Source organism: Aphelocoma coerulescens, chromosome 2 (assembly GCF_041296385.1).
Source record: "Aphelocoma coerulescens isolate FSJ_1873_10779 chromosome 2, UR_Acoe_1.0, whole genome shotgun sequence".
NCBI lineage: Eukaryota > Metazoa > Chordata > Aves > Passeriformes > Corvidae > Aphelocoma > Aphelocoma coerulescens.
The window spans coordinates 45,755,117-45,771,753 of NC_091015.1; the positions used below are offsets into that span (position 1 = coordinate 45,755,117).

At 35.7% G+C, this 16,637-nt stretch overlaps 1 protein-coding gene across 1 annotated transcript in view; it reads left to right on the forward strand.

Annotated features, from left to right (window-relative positions):
* The window catches only part of KCNH8 (potassium voltage-gated channel subfamily H member 8), a 174,155-nt gene that overhangs the window by 59,313 nt on the left and 98,205 nt on the right, over positions 1–16,637 (forward strand). The window contains exon 3 of the mRNA XM_069005820.1: positions 12,841–12,972. Coding sequence (XP_068861921.1) covers positions 12,841–12,972 — 132 coding nt within the window. The remainder of the gene's footprint in view (positions 1–12,840; positions 12,973–16,637) is intronic.

Here is a 16,637-nt window from a genome sequence, read left to right on the forward strand (position 1 = left end):
TTGGCAGATCACCCATTTTAGCTAAATGGTTTTATGTTTGGGTTGGGTTTGTTTTGTTTTTTTTTCCAGAGAAAAAATTGAACTTCTGAAGCTGTTAAGCTTATTCAACTTCATCTTTGTTGCAGAAAAAGGTTTAAAAAATATTTTAAGACATAAGAACTTTGGGAATAATATCCCAGAAATGATTGTGTGGATACATTCCAGTTTATCCAATATGCAAAATAATTGTCATTTGGGCTGTGTAATGCTAGGAGCATAGATCAGTGGGAGACAAGTAACTAGCAATGTTTAGTTATCACAGGGTCACATTTCAATGTCCTGTCACGACTTTAGGGTGTGAGAGGGGGACCACCTATCTGGCTTTAGTCTGCTGTTTGGCACAGCCTTACTCTGTGGGCCTAACTACAAGACCAATGAGCACTTTCAGGCCTCAGGGATCATTTTGAGCTCATGGAATAGACTGATGTGCCTCGGAATACTTATGGAAATCTTAATAGTTAGTACAACATTACAATAAAAATTAGTATAAGGGACACGGATGTATGAATACAGTAACTTACTCCTGGTTTGTTCTTCTGGATTTGGTCTAAAATGTAGATCATATTTGTCTTATTTTTTGGGGCAGATATTCAAGGTTACAAAACCGAATATGCATTGATTCCTTACCTGGCATATTTTTCAGTATTTTAAATTTGATTTAAACTTACTTCAAAGCTGATTCAGTTTTTATCAGTAAATTAGACTGTTCATTCTAAACAAGTAGTTTTGATCTGAATTTATTAAGCTTGAATATGGATCTTTCACAGTTATTTAACCATCATTTAAGAATTCACATAGCACCTCTGCTCAATAATTGTTAGTTAAAGGATAGATTGCTATAACTAAAGCAACCCCAGCAATCCACATGAAATTTAATGGAAATTCCAGACTGCTCTGAGCTGATACTGCAGCAAGAGTGGTGTGCAAGGAGTTGGGTAGGAAGCTGAGTAAAGTGGATTTTCTGTCAGATGAACTGCAGTATTTCTTTGTCTTTGTCATTTGGGTGTGGATTTCAAGAAAAGAATCATCTTAAGCAGTTGTGCTCTGACCAATCCTTCTGAAACCACTAGAAGTGGATAAGAACATTTGTCTATGTGTGTTCTCATTTTGGAATTTTAATAAATTCTTAGAATAGGATAAACTGGCTGTACCTTCTCATCCTGAATATTTTCTGCCATGTTAGCACAGAGCAGTATGGCAGCAGATACAGCAGCTTCAGAGAGAGATGTCTTTTGAAAACTCAACTCAAAATACACTTTTTGTCATAGCTTCAGTATTTATTTTGGTTCCTCAGTCAGTTTCTAGCTTTTTCTTTGACAGAGCTATATTCGTTTCTTGAAGACAATCAGAAAAGAAAACTATTGAAAGACAAGGAATTTTATGATTGTTGCCTTCTCCAGAAAGTTTTAAAATTACATTGCTTAGGAGCTGATTTTTTAACTTTTTTTTCTGTTACTATTTCTACATTTTCTTTAAAACATCTGCAACAAATTAAGTTGTCAATTATGGTAATGGAAATGCAAATTAACCTTTCAGAATTCAAGTGAGTTGTGAGAAAAACGCTCACTCCTGGATTTCTTGTTTAGAACAATCTCAAAGCGGTTGGACACTATGCTGAAGAACCATATTTAAACAAACTTTTCTTTTTTTCCCTGTTAGACCTCTGCTGAAATTTGTCAGTAGCAATTACAGGTAGTTAAATGAGGACTTCACATTCCTCAAACTGAAGTACAACTGAACAGATGTGTGGATTTTTCCATTTCTCTTACAGCCTAAGATAATGCTACAATAAGTCCCATAATCAGTGACTTAGGCCAGTCTAAGCTCTCCATCTTCAGTTGCTGAGAAGGTCACACTTTGGGTCCCCTATGACCCCATCAGGCTTATTTCCTGTGTCTCAAAATTAGGTTTGTAGTGTCTGAAAAGAGGTCTGTGCTTACACACAACCTTTTAAAACATGTAGTAGTTCCACAGCCTTCCTTCACTGAAAGGAAACTGGCATCTTTCTGTGTATGTGTAAGTTGTGTAAAACACAATGTAATCAGCAGTGGCTGCATGTGATTTATGCATGTTTGAGAGACTTCACTGTGGTGACCTTTGTATCTGTGCACCCCAGAAAAAGGGCTATTTGCACAAGCTTTTGTGCATAGTTAAAAATCCCCACTGTAAGAGGACTGGAGCAAGTGGGCATTGCTGGGACTATCTTTACAACCTGCCTTAGGACTTGGCTGTAAGCAGAGTTTGCTTTATCTGTGATGGTTCACCAGGACTCAAGGGGCACTTTTTCATCTTCTATGTGTACACTGATTTAAATACTTTCTGGGTTATGTCTTAGGCATGTGCCTTGTAGTTCTTGGTCCCTAAAGATTTGGTAAGTAAATCGTAAGGATAGAAAGATATTATACATTTAATTTCTGTATTTATTTCTTCATTTCTTAAAAGTCAGTAATATTAAATGAAGGTATTTTGTCTCTTCATGTGTTTTGATAAGCCTGTATCCTTATCTGGAAGATCAAGATTAAGGTATTGTTTCATGTGGGTAGAATTATGAGTAGAGAAAGGATAAAACTCAGACTCTCTTACTGAGCTACTGGATTCATCATGCAAAAGGCAATTTGAAGTCTGGGGGTAACAGTGTTCTCACATGAACAGCAATGACAGCCACAGGCAAACAAAATAAGGCTCAGGCCATGAGATATCATCCATTGCCTCTGCCATCTTTGTGGTTGAATAAGGTGGCTAGAGAATAGCAAAGGCTCCATGACATCGCTTATATTTAATTCATTCCTTGTGTTAAGCAAACAGAAAAGCTATTTTTAGACAAAGAGTACAATGTTATTTAAAATTGTAGAAGAATCAATTAATTATAAAGAAATTGAGGGGAAATTAATTTATTTTTCAATGAAAGAAAATTGGGTTTTCCTCAAGCTTCTCTACAGAAAGTATTTTTCTCATTGCAGAAATAGTATCTGTTCCTTCCAACAAGAAGTTTAAACATATACTTTTAATGATTGTCCAAAAATATCCTATAGTATTTTGAAATATGGGAGTCTAACATTAACTGGCTGCCTTCTTTAACAATCCCCTGAAATCCACCATGCCTTTTGGAAGTTAAACCCAGCAGTAAGAAAAGGCACATTTATTAGAATTTTCTGACTGTATAAAAAGTATTTCCATAGAGAGACCTCAATTTTCTAGGGACATCTACTTATTAATGTAGAGGTAGCCCATTGACAAGTTGCTTGACAGAGCAGTTTGTAGCAATGTGCCCTCACTGCTGCTTCACTGCTTCTCTGCCTTAAAAACACTGTCTAAAAATAAGAAAGCTTTTGTGGTACGCTTGCTCACATTTGCTAAATTATGGTACAAAATACAGGATGAGGGAAATAAAAAAAACAAGCAATACTGAAAGATTAATCTGAAGGTAATATCTAATTGCAACTACCTGAGCCCTAAAAAATAATTTGTAACTTTATAAAAGGGATCTTTTTTTTCTTCTTCTTCTTTATTTTTCTCTTTTCCTTTTTTTCTGTTTTCTTATTCTTTTTCATTTTCCCCTTTCATATAGCTCAGTAATTACTAGAAGATTTCACTGATTTTGGGGAAGTCTTCCTCTTTAAAAAGCAGTATAGATTATAGACAGAAGACAAGTCCTTATTTTCCTCTGTTTCACTGAAGAGGGAATTTTTGGTTCCTTTTCTCTCCAAACCCTTCATTTGATTGACCCATGGCTTCTGATGAAAGTTAATGTGTGCCTCTGAAGTGTTTTGATGTTTTAGAGACAGTCCCAGCTTCTGCAGCAGAAGGGGAAGTCGTAGCAGGCTTGTGCTCCTCTGTAGTGCCCTGGCTTAAACTCAACAGAGGCCTGGGTGAAGCAGTCAGCAAAAGCCTGAGAGAAGACAAAACAAAGGGATGAATTTCAGTTAGAAGGAAAAAAATAAAAGCGGCAAAATCCCCTGTGTGCAATGTGATCTAAACCATCTGAGATCTTTTCCTAGAATTTAATGAGACTTTAACAAGACTGCAGCTTCCTGACGGTGCTGATACTCCGTTCTGATGGCATTCACGGTGATACTGGCTAATAGCTTCTTCCAGTAGCAACATGATGTATTAAAAGCATAGATCACTGAGAAAAGACTTGGTCTCCTACAACCACATTGATGCATAAATAAATCTGTATGAAATTTTCCTGTTACTTGTTACATTGCTACAACTTGGTGTCCTTCACTGGTAACAGATGCAATTAGTATTTCCACATAGGCACCCTGGGCTTCCAGCTGCACCTGGTATGAATGGGTGTTGGTACTGCTGGATGCTTTTTTTTTAGTTTTTAAAAGGTATTTCATTGTGCTACTTTTTATACATCCATTTTTAGTAAGAGATATTGGTATTTATTTTGCAGTAGGATGTTCATAAGACATCAGACCAGTCACTCTTCAACTTTTCTCACAGTTTTATGGCCATACTGAGTCTACTGTCTTTTATTTTTATGAGCTTTAAATCAAGCTTTAGCTAAAACTTGGGTCCCTGTGCTTCACCATATTTAGGTTGTTCTTTGGATAAAGAAAGTTCAAAGTACCATTTCTCCTGATGACCATATTCCTCTCTTCTGCTGACATTTCCTTATTTTGTCCATGATCCCTAAATCCATGTACTGGATTATGATGCAGACCAGTGGTAGGAGGGTCATGTTAGCAGTGTCTATTGAACCCTCTCCCTGATTTGGGTAGGGAATTTCAAAAGTAGTTTGGTTTTATAGAGCAGTTAAATAACTAGAAGTTTAAAACTGCTTTCCAACTGGTGGGGTTACTATAATTTGTTTCATTGGGCAGGCTCAGAGTCTGTTTGCAGCATGTGCTCACATGGATGCAAGTGGTGAATTGGGGAGATTAATTCTCTCTACCAGGTTACGTAATTGCTCAGTGTGTGTGTTTCAAAATCCTTCTGTACAAAAACCCCGAACGTGACAGGATGGAATTATCAGTTCAAATCCATGACTTGACTCCTTCTCAATTCCCAGCTTTAGCCCCTTCCTTCCAGAAAGGTGGCCATGGATTACATATGAAGTGCAGGTTAAGGTTCTTGAATCACGGCCTCAACAGAAAATCCTCAGACTTGCTGATAACTTCTGATTAATATTAACAGATAAGACAATAATAATAGACAAGGATTACAGAGCAAAATATTCTCTATCCTAACCCTGTGGAAAAAGCAGTGCAAAATAAATTGATCATTTCTAAAATGTAGCCTTGCAATGCAAGTGGACAAGTAACCAGCATAATCCCCTTTTTCTCCGTGTCACATCTTTAGAAAACTGTGAATAAGGATGAGGTTGCAGCCAGCACCTCTACCAGTGCTGGGAGATCTCCCATTCTGCAGACTCCAGGCCTTCTGTTTCCAGGGGCTGCCACTGCTAGAGACACCAAAGCGAGGGTCACAAAAATATTTTCCAGATATTTTTGTTTATATTATCCCTTGTTTTCTGGAACTAGAAATGTGATTTTTGTCTTTATAGGTGTAGTGGTCTGTTTGGAGATTGCTGGGGTTTTTGCTTAAAGGAAATTTCATACCATCTTTGAAGTCTCTCTTTTCAGATAATAAAATAATGAGATTAAAAGAAAAATAATGTAATCTGAAAACACGTCTGCGTTTAGGTGAATGTATGCTAAAACTCCTTCAGATGTCAAAATATCAGACACAAATTCAAAATAATAAAGACATGGTTTTATATATATATATGAATATATATGCAAATATATATACAAACATACATATATATGAGAGATCATGCTGGTTTAAGAAAATTTCTTGCCTTCTTTTCAAAAGTACATCCCTAACTAGGCTGAGAAATCATATTTACTGCTGTGATTACATCTACATATTGTCTCTGAAAGTCCAAAAGGAATAAGGAGCATAGGTTATAAACACAATTTTGAAAACAGATTTCAAAAATATAGTAATCAAGGGAAAGAAAATTTGGCTTATTTGGAAATTGCTTAACTGAAGCCAATGAAGTAAACACTAGACTGCTCAGGAAGGATTGAGCCTGACTATTTCTGAAGTAATTTGTATAAAGATATTGAAGAAACTGTATTTTGTTTTGGTTTCTGTTGCTTTTGTTTGGTTTTGTTGGGTTATTTTTCGTTTTAGCAATAGATACTGTATATTTGTTTATATAAATAGATTGTCTCAATTAGTACTTTCCCAGGAGTCAGTTGACAAATGCTGAATGCCCTGTACTAATATAACTGTGATAAAGTAATGATTACTGGAGGTGGAGGGAAAGTAAGTTGCAGACTGATAATGTTTATGAGTCTGCCCTGAAGCTTTTTGCATTTAAACAGAATGCATCTCTGTGACTTAACTGAGTTTTTAGATAATCCTGTGCGTTTTTCTAATTGTCATAACTGCAACCCAGTAAATGTATTACATCAGGGAAGTACTTATCTCCCTAAATGTCGTTTTCTTTTCTAATCTGGATGGAGATAGGAAAAGGAAATTAGGGCAGACAAAAAGAAAGTAGTACACTTAAGGATATTGTATCTCACGTGGCATTAAAAGGCATTGCTTAGTTTTCTGATTTTGTTCAAGGAAAACTCAATGTAACTAGAGGATTTTGAAATGGTTTCATTAAGTAGGAAAGATAGTGGAGCTATACAAGGAGAGACCAGAAAGCTGAGTAAACAAAGCTGAAATGTAGATGTGCTGGAGCTCGTAAATTAGTTTGTATAAAATGTTCACTGCAAACTGTACTAGCTGTTGCACACAAAGATAAGTGCATGTCTTTTCCAGCCTGGAAAAGACATGCACTCAAACTAGGAGCTGCCATAACACCAACAGTCTGTGTGCAAATAGTGACAAACAGAAGCTTTGGGGTTGTGAATTAAGATCCTCTCTGCTTAACATTGACAGTTTTCAGGAAAGGCAAGGACAGGAGATTGCTGTGATGAAAAGGGTCTTCTCTTAGAACATCCTTTCCCTCTTTTTGTCTCTCCATCATGACAGTGATGGCAGGAAAAGTTAGACATGCTGGGCAATATGAGAAGTATGACATATGAGGCACTGAATTACCTGGCAGCAGAAGGAACAGAGCATAGGTTGAAGCTGGGCACAGAAAAGGCTGGGAAAACATGGAGAGATGGTTTTGCATATCTCTGATGAGATGCAATAGATTTGAATAATCACATGTGGTATTCTGTAGGGTATATAGAGGACTAGAGAGCTATTTTTAACAAGTTTTAAATCAACTCCACAGGATTAATAATTCCTTACTTTTTCATATTGAAATACAATTTTTGCTTTGTTTTTAAAGTATCTTATTATCAGCTCTGATCTACCAAATTCTTGAGATACAACTATATTCTGGTTTGAGATGTAAATAAATCTTGGAATGGATGCATTTTGGATGTATTAATGGATTATAAATCCATTTTGGAATAGATTTATATAGACTGTTAAAACTCATAAGGAGACTTATTTCCAGGATGCAAGCATGATCTGGTGGTCACAAATAAGTAGGGGAAACAACTTCTTGAGTCTTCTTTACCACTATAGGAAAATGTTAACACAACCACCTGTTCCCGTATAAGTCAGTTTCAAGATAGCCCATATGAGTTCTTAGCTTTGCAACATCTTCTGAACAAAGAATGTCACTGGGGTATGGCAGACAGGCTGGCACCTGCAATAGCAGAATTCAAGAAAAATAAACTATAGATTTTGTTAACTTATACATTTGATTTTTGCAGAGATGACGGAGAAGAATGAGGTGGTACTTTGCTTAAAGCAGCAGAAACTTACATTAGCTGTATTCATTGACCATTGTCGAAGTTATGATATTTAATAAAGAGAAAGTACTTGAATTTATAGCTATTCTTTTCTTACAACTCCTTCCTTTTCTGTTCAGTTCAGTTGCAATTTTTTTGAGCATTGTTTTCTTTGCACTTTGCTCTCCTCAACAAAATGTTGACATCTTGTCAAAACCACGTAACTTTCAAAATGATGTGTTATCAGTGAGGCTGGGAATCTTTGGGTAAGCTGATGAAAGAGACCATTTGGTTTCCTCAAACTCTTTGGTATCCTGGTCTGTCAGTCTTGAAGTGAACACTTTTTGCAATAGAAAAGTGGAAATGATCAGACCCAAACATCTCTGGTGTTATGATGCATCCAGCAGCAGGTTTATTTTGCTGATAATTAGTAACCACCAAGAAGACACTGTTGTAATGCTGAGGATTCAGCATCAATCTTGTTGACAAGTTATTATAGCTATCTACATGAAAATATTTTTATCTTTGTCTTCTACATAAATCCCTGGAAATAGGATGATGTGTTTTAATAGTTTTCTTTAAAGCTTGATTTTGTCTGCCTGAAAGACCATTTAGTTTACTGAGTCACCTACTTAAACAAAAAGAAATATTCCAGATTTATGATGGCTTGTGAAGCCTAATTCTGCCCTCTTATGCATTTATACCTTATTATTTACCTTATTATTACTATTCCTTGAAGAGCTATTGTTTTGTGTCACAAGACTTGTATATCTAATATGCAAACCATTTAAACTTTCTTTCTTCAGGTACTTGGGTTCTTTAGTCTAGGAACCATTACGTGTGGTTAATTCAATATGTTGTGTGCAGATTCAGAGCTTCACAAAAGAGCTTGATCCCTCTTCCTTGCACCACAGAGAAGCAGAAATAGATCACAGAAATTTGCGCATTTGTCATTTCTGGCCTCTGAATGATGGAAGGGACTGTATAAGCTGCATCAGCGTCCCTCTGGAGAGCAGTGTGGCAAGAAAAGTCCTGAGGAATTGAAGGTCTGGAAGTGGATATAACCACTGATGGTTCACACAAGTCAAAAAGTCAAAAGAAGCCTTAAGCTTTTCTTCCTGGACAAAACTACTCCCAGACTTTCAAGAGCAAAAGGAAACCAAAGCTGTGCATGAGTATCACTCATTCCAAGTATTTCTTAGGTATATGTATGGCTAAAAACGTATCAAGTAAAATTTTAGCCAGATGGGTGCACTGTTTAATTATTTTGTTAAAGAATTACATAAACTTACTGTCCAACATCCCACTTCATATCTCTGCTATGAAACCTTTGCAATATCCAAATATCCACCAAAGATTTTTTCCATTCTTAGTATTTCATTGGGCTCTGTCTGGGGTGGGCACAACTAAAGATTGCCTATTATCATACAGTGAATGCACACAGGTCATCAACAGAGCTAATGGTCTCAGTCTGTCCCATGGTTCAAGCAGGCCTTATTTTCTAGTGAAAAGAATGTTTGCCTTTGAAGGCTACTGGCATTCTAATGGCAGGGTTTTGTATAAAATCTCCCTTTTAAATGCTGTGATCTGTTGACCCTTGTTTTGATTTCAGTCAGCGGACAGACTTTAGCTGTCAAAACGAGGAAAGGTAGAAAGGGTGGTTGAGAGAGTGACCATAAAGCACTCTCTTTTTTATGTATATATAAAAGGTGGACTATAGCCAAATTGTCTTGTGATAAGATTATGCTTCATTTGGTTTCTTTTCTCCTTCCCTGTGATGTGCTTATATAAGCCTTGGGGATATTAAAATATATTTTGACCCTTCACTTCATAATGCAAGAGAAAGATTAGACTCTTTCTCCACGAGTGGTGTCTTGGAGCAATAAAAAGAGTCTGTCTATAAACAAACCTCCAAAAGAAATTTCTTTGATAGACGACTCTCGACAATACAGAAAACCTTTGTATGCACCATCTGAAGCAGGGAAGGAATTTCTGTCTCACAGATGGGTGCATTCAAGAGAACAGTAACAAAATAGGGCACTACTTTTTTTGATGAGGAGATGATGAGGAGAAAGTTCTGCTTTTGATTTATAGAATTATATGATGCTGGCTTTCAGTAAAAGCTATGTAACAGATTGCATTGGAGTATATTTTTCTGAGAATGCTCCTCAATAGTGAAAGATAGAGCACTTCTGCTCTTGACAGAATGCAGCCTTATATTGACCTAGTCCTGATCTAAAACAGATCATTTCATCTAGTCGGAAGACAACTTCATGTTCATTTGCTCCTTTCAGAAAAAAGGCAGAAAAAACCCTCAAAAACCCAAACCAACAAGCTCAGTTTAGGACTTCTAAAGACTGAGTGATTGAGTGTATAAATACAGCCAGGACTGACAGCCCATCGCACAGGGAAGTAGCCTGGAACTAGAGAAGTAGCCTGTGGACTTATTGTGTGTGTTTTCTTTAGTGGCACACACCGTATTTTATGTGTTTGCTTTGCTTAGTCAAAATATTTTCAGATATATTTACGGAGAAGGAGAATGAGAAAACAAAATGAAAGAAAATATGATTGAGAGAACCAGCAAGTGAAACTAAATGATGAGAGGATATGGAAAAATTTCAGTGACCAGTGTTCAAAAAAAAAAAAAAATTCAGTGACCAAATGTTCACCTGTAAAGAATTCAAATGTGCTTTGATTATACAAAAGGGAAAATGCATTAAATCATTCAATTTTAAATGGATTTGTCTCTATTTCTAATGATGAACCATGTTATAATAACTCCCTTAAACCTATAAATCTATCATTTCAGACAATATTACTGTAACTGAGTTAGGTTAGTTTGAAATGGCTGATGTCTGTAACTTTTTTCCAGGCCTTAAATGGCTTGTGTGTGTGTGTGTGTGTGGTGTGTGTGTGTGTGTGTGTGTGTGTGCACATGTGTGTGTAGAAAAGACATGAAACAATTGAAAAGAGTAAGATATGCTTCCACTTCTGGAGGAGATAGAAAAATATTCTTAAAAGATCATTGCCCCTCTTCGTGGTGTTTAAAAGAAGGAGTTGAGAGTGACTTCTTGCCCACTGAAACTACTGCTAGAATGCAGCCAGGTAGGAAGTAATTTTGCCAGTATGAGTTTGGCCAGTTTAGAAGTTATGATGGTATTTTGTGAAGACCACGTATTTTGTAAATATGTTTCTATTTCTAAGCAATAAAGTTTCTTAATGCTTCTTCTCTTTGAATGGACCACTTCAGATTGAGAGGGTGATGACTATCTAAAACGTTTCTGACAGTGATGCTACTGAGCAGCTTTTCCCAGAGTTTTCAATAATAGAGTCAAATCTGTAAAAAAAAAAAAAAAAAAAAAAAAGGAAAATCAAAAGTCTTGCTTCTGATTCTGACATAAGTTTTATTTTCTTTTAAAAGGGCATCTTTTCTTACTTTGCCTTCAACCTCAAAATAAGAATATTTAAACCCAATACAAAGCCAGTCTATTTCTTTCCACAGTTTTTCTGTTCTCCAGTTTTCTTTCCTGCTGTTCCAATTTCTCCCTGTCCCTTCTTTAAATACCTTCAGTGGAAGCGCAGCCAGATTACTGAACTAGTAATGTTACTCTCAAAGCTGCCTGTGTGGCTCTTGGAAAGTTTAATCAGGACAGAGAGGACCAGATGAATTTCCTTTGAAGCATATTTTTGTACCTTTGACTGTGGTGGTCCTTCAAAAGGAAAGCTGCTGTTTCACCTACCATGCTCATCTGTAGTGTTCAAAAGGCAGATAGGGAACTTACACTTGAAAATTTAAATTATAAAACTTAACTGTGATCTTCCTGTGCCCAGTTCTTTTTCAAAACTGGAAACTTCAGAAGAGAGCACAGCAGGAAGTGACTAAACTGATTGCTGTTCCTAAGGGCTCCTCCAAAACTCAGCTGATCATTTGGCAGTAGTCAGCTGGGGCAGCAGTGGTCCAGGGAACTAATCCTGTTTCCTTTTGTGAGTGTAAGTAGGCTTGTGCTTGTAAATGAATGCTAAAAATAGTATGCTGTGAAGCAGCAGGTTGTGGAAGTGTAAAGACATGTACCAAAAAAAAATTTAAAACTCTTTAGTGGTACTTATATTTCTTATAAATAATATTAGTAGGCTGATGGTGGATGGAGGTAGCTAGCACTGATAACCAAAACCTGAAAGAGACAAAAGTCTGGTGCTGGGCTGAGTTACCCCAGAATGGATGGGAGTGGGATCTAGGATATTTACATCTAGACATTAAATATTTTCTTCTTCCCAATGGTGTTAACAGGAAACTTATGAATGGTGTCATTGGAATCGAGCAACATATCTTGCAAACAGGACATGTGACATGATCAGGGAAAACAGTAAGAATTTATTTTAAGCTGCATAATTATGTAGCAGGTGTGAACAGAGAAAGGTTGACAAGAATTAAAAATATTGTCAAACTCAGAGTCGTCCAATTTCAGTCTTAAAGAGATGAACATTAAAGACAATAAGGAAGATAGCTGATATTAATTTTAGAGATGATGTGTGATATTATATATCTCACAATCTGTAAGATGCAATGAGTTTATTTCTATTCTAAGTCTGGTATCTGATTAGTTTAAATATCTTTGAATTAGTAGAATGATGCTCTGACTATCAGAGGTTTTAATGAGTATCAAATCAGGTGATTAAGGTAGAACGATTCTATAGCAGACATGAAGGCTTCAGATGTCAAATTAACAAAGTGAGAGCTGTTCCAGGAAATAAGCAACATCAGTTGAGAGTTCAAAGGAAAGCATGGCTTCAGAGGAGTAAGCAGCTTCATTAAACTCCATGAATGATCGCTGTAGATAAATTTTGCATTTCAATTAATGTCTTGCTTCTGGAGACAGCAGTATTACAGAGCTTCAACCAATAATGCAAAGAGATTTACATGAGCTGAACATCTGTGATTCCCTGACTACTGACCTCCTAAATAAGCAGTTCACATTTTCCCCCCCTCTCTCTGTTAAAAGACAGCTGTTTGAATTAAATTCATTCTTTATCCTTTCAGGGTCTTCATTCTGGTGCTTACTGGATATTGTTCCTATAAAGAATGAAAAAGGAGATGTAGTACTCTTTCTGGCCTCTTTCAAAGATATAACAGACACAAAAGTGAAGATTGCTGCAGAAGACAAAAAGGAAGGTTTGTGTGAATTGCAAAAACATTGATAAGAACCAACATTTATATGTTTTTAAGAATTGTACCTGCATGAGCATTCTCTATTGTGTGCACTTTTTAATATAGAGACCTCCTAGATTTCCAAATAAGAAATTAATATATGACATTGAATGATAAATAATCTGTTTGCTTTTTTATTTACATATTGCTACAGATTCTGTAAACGTGGAATTTAGGAGACAGAATATTTTGTCCTAAAAATTAAATTTGTTTTTATCTACCATGATTTAATTTATTTACTTTCTGGATTTACAGAGGTATGTTTTGGTATTTTGGAAAAGCTAGATTTTTTCAAACATTCCATCTGTGAATTTGATTTCAGCATGGCTGAGAGATAAATGAATTCATTTTTTCATATTTTCCAATGAGCAGATTTTAAAACAGCTTTTAAAATTATTTTGCCAATTGATAAGCATATATTTTCTTGTTTCATCTCATTTTCACTTCATTTTATTAACTTATAAGACATATTATGTAATCAGGATTAATTTATAAGAAATACATTCTCACTTTTATTTGTTTCTGAAAGGAAACACTACAAGGATTCTGTTCCATGAATTTGGAAAATTGTCATATGGTAATGGCTCACAACTGCCATAAAATAATTTTGACTGTATAGTGTAATCAAGGTTTGCTAAATTTTGCTAACACAAAGCAAAGTCAGTGTGGATGGATGAAGGCTATGCAGTGAGCTTCAATTTGTGCATCAAAGGCAGTGAACTTATTCCAGATTTGCATTGTGTAAAGGCATAGTGAACTAACACTTTACTTTTGTAATTTATCCTCTCAAAGGAGCTGCTTAGAAAGAGTTTTTCTATAGACACAAAGAGTAGCTCTCAGCATTCTGTAAACTGCCATTAGTGTTGAATTTTCCAATGTGGTGCTACTCTGGGATCTACTTAAATATTTCACCCAGTGATAGCCATTGATATTGCGTATCTGAAAAACGACATAGTTATGGCCCTTAGAACACCTTTACTCCTCATGGGTTTCTAAAGTAGGGGAACAATTAATATCCAACTTTTTCTGGTTTTAAATATTCATATTTCAACAAAAAAAGTTGTATTCCAGTTACAGAGATGTGTAATTCAATATTCTTCTATGAAATATTAGTACTTTAAATTGTAAAAATATTATGGTCTTTTGTGCTGATTAACATTTATAAACCAACAGTTATGCTTATGATGTCTGCCTCTTGTGTGCATTTGGACAAATAATTTCACATTTTTCTTACTTTTCAAGGCCTGATTATTAGATGGGTTTTGGGGGGGAATTTTGCATCCTTCGTTTTTTGCACTGAATGTATTTGAAAATTTCTAAGCTGAAAGACTGAATAATGGTTTTGGACTAGTACACAAGTACATTTTACTGCTTTTCCTTACATTCAGTTTCAACCAATTGCTACCTCTTGAAGTAAAAAAAATAAAAACATTAAAAATATTTTACCTTGTTTCTCCTTAAACCTCAGAAAACCTTGCTCTAATAAAATTTTTAGGAAAGTAATTTACTAAAACCTGATATGTGGAACCATGTCAGAGATTGTCAGAACATCTGTGCTCTAAAGCCCAATGATTTACAAGTGATGCAAATTTTCAGGACAGACTTGGTGAGAAATCACATTCAATATGCCAGTGATGACTTGAAATAGGTATGTTGCTGATTACTTGCAAAATGACAGCTATTGTTTATCTGATAAATATTCTTTAGCTACAGAGTTATTTTGGGATGGATTAAGATGGTCTTTTGATGTGGTTCCATGTTAAATTATAAATCTAAGCAGATTTTAACTCCTGTGTCCTGTAGCACACTTACAAATTACTACTACTTCTCTTGCTGTGTACTGATGCAGGAATGCACTTACTCAGAGCTACACTACACCAGCAAATGCCCATTTAATTTGTACAAGCTTATGAATATTGACACCTGGTTTTCTTCCATGACATATTCTGTGAGGACCATCCTGAAACTTGGTTGTTCCATCCCTTCATACTAATTTTAAACCCATGACAATCATTTTATGTTATTAGCATCATGGAAGCAGAAAGTAACTTAGTGTGGGGCTTTGACAAAGACAGTGTTTCATATAAAGAAATGAGATAGAAAACAGGATTTAATAATTTATTCAAAATATTTACAAAGAATTCCAGCATTTTAATTTTATGTAAATCTACCTGTCTATATAAAAATAAATGTAGTGGTATATCGGCCCTTTTTTAATAACATTGAAATTCTTCCTATGCAAAGTGATTCACTAATCCTCCAGTGGTGAATATCATCTCATTATTGTTAGAAAAGAATTCCCAGCACAATCTGTGCAACTCATTCAGTATCTGAAATTTCAGAAGGTTTAACTTCTAGAAGTAATTGGTTCTTCTTTACTTAGACCACAGCTACTATCAGGCATGTAGGATGCACCTTGTATTAACAAAAAATTGAGTTGGTGTTTTGTCTGGATGTATGAAAAAACTTTTTTAATGTTCAGAGATTGATTTACTTTTTCAAGGATTACTGAATCTGCCATTTCAAAAATCAAATATTTTTGAAACTTGGAGTTGAAACTGAGCTATTTCTATAAGGTAATTGCCATTATGCAGTTTTCTATTGCCTTTTTAGCATACCTCTTGAGGTTAGACTGTGTATGGAAGGAGGACCTAGATACAAACATTCTCAGTATGAAGCTATTCTGCCCACGCAAGGCCCTTTTATCAATGTTTTTGTTTCAGTCTCTCTCTTCTGCTTTCTGCCCAGAACTGACTTTTATAATTTGTATGGGTCATTAATAGTCATGTTCCATCTCCCTTTAATTTCTAAACTCCTTAGCAAACTTATCTAACAAAATTCTTTCATGTTCCTTTTCTCCTAAGTCTGCCCCTTTGGTCTTCCACCAGCACTTCATAATAGCACACTGTCAATGCTTGTGCCTCCAAAAAGTCTTCTCCAGACTCCTACTTCCTAGGATCTTTCCTAATTTTGATATCACCTGTTTCTTCTGTAAAATCTTGTTCTCCTTGTACTTTTACAATGACACCTTCCTGAACTTTATCTCTTGATTTTATGGCCTCTTTCTTCTTGTGCACTGTATATTTACTCTTGCAAATCTCAGGAGCCAATACTGTCTTTGATTTTCTGCAGGCATTTTCTTATCTATTTTATCTTGTCTGTTCACACAATTTCAGTTGGTCCTTTGTGCCAATGTGCCTTGCAAAAGTCCACTTTTTTACCTTATTTTCCTTTACCCAGCCCAAATATCAGAGGTTGTCTGTGACCTTTTCTTTTGAATGTGTCATTCGAAATACAAATTTAACAGGGTTTTTTCTGCTTTTCTTCTGTATAAAAGTTTCCAGTGAAAAGAGCCTTATCAACCAATGGGAGAAGCAGACTTTGTTCTAAATCTTTCATATAAGAAAAATGGAAAAACACATGCCTGAAAAGTTTGGCAGTCTAAGAAGTGCTATGACAGTCAGCAACTTTCACACTTCTTTGTTTTGGTTTGGTTTGGGTTGGTTTTTTAAGTCAATTTGCCAATATCCTTAAAGGCTTCAATTTTTCAGTATCAGTAATTTGCTTTCAACAATAAGTTTGCCTTACCTGTAAGTTTACTGCAGAAATACACTCTGCTTTCCATCTGC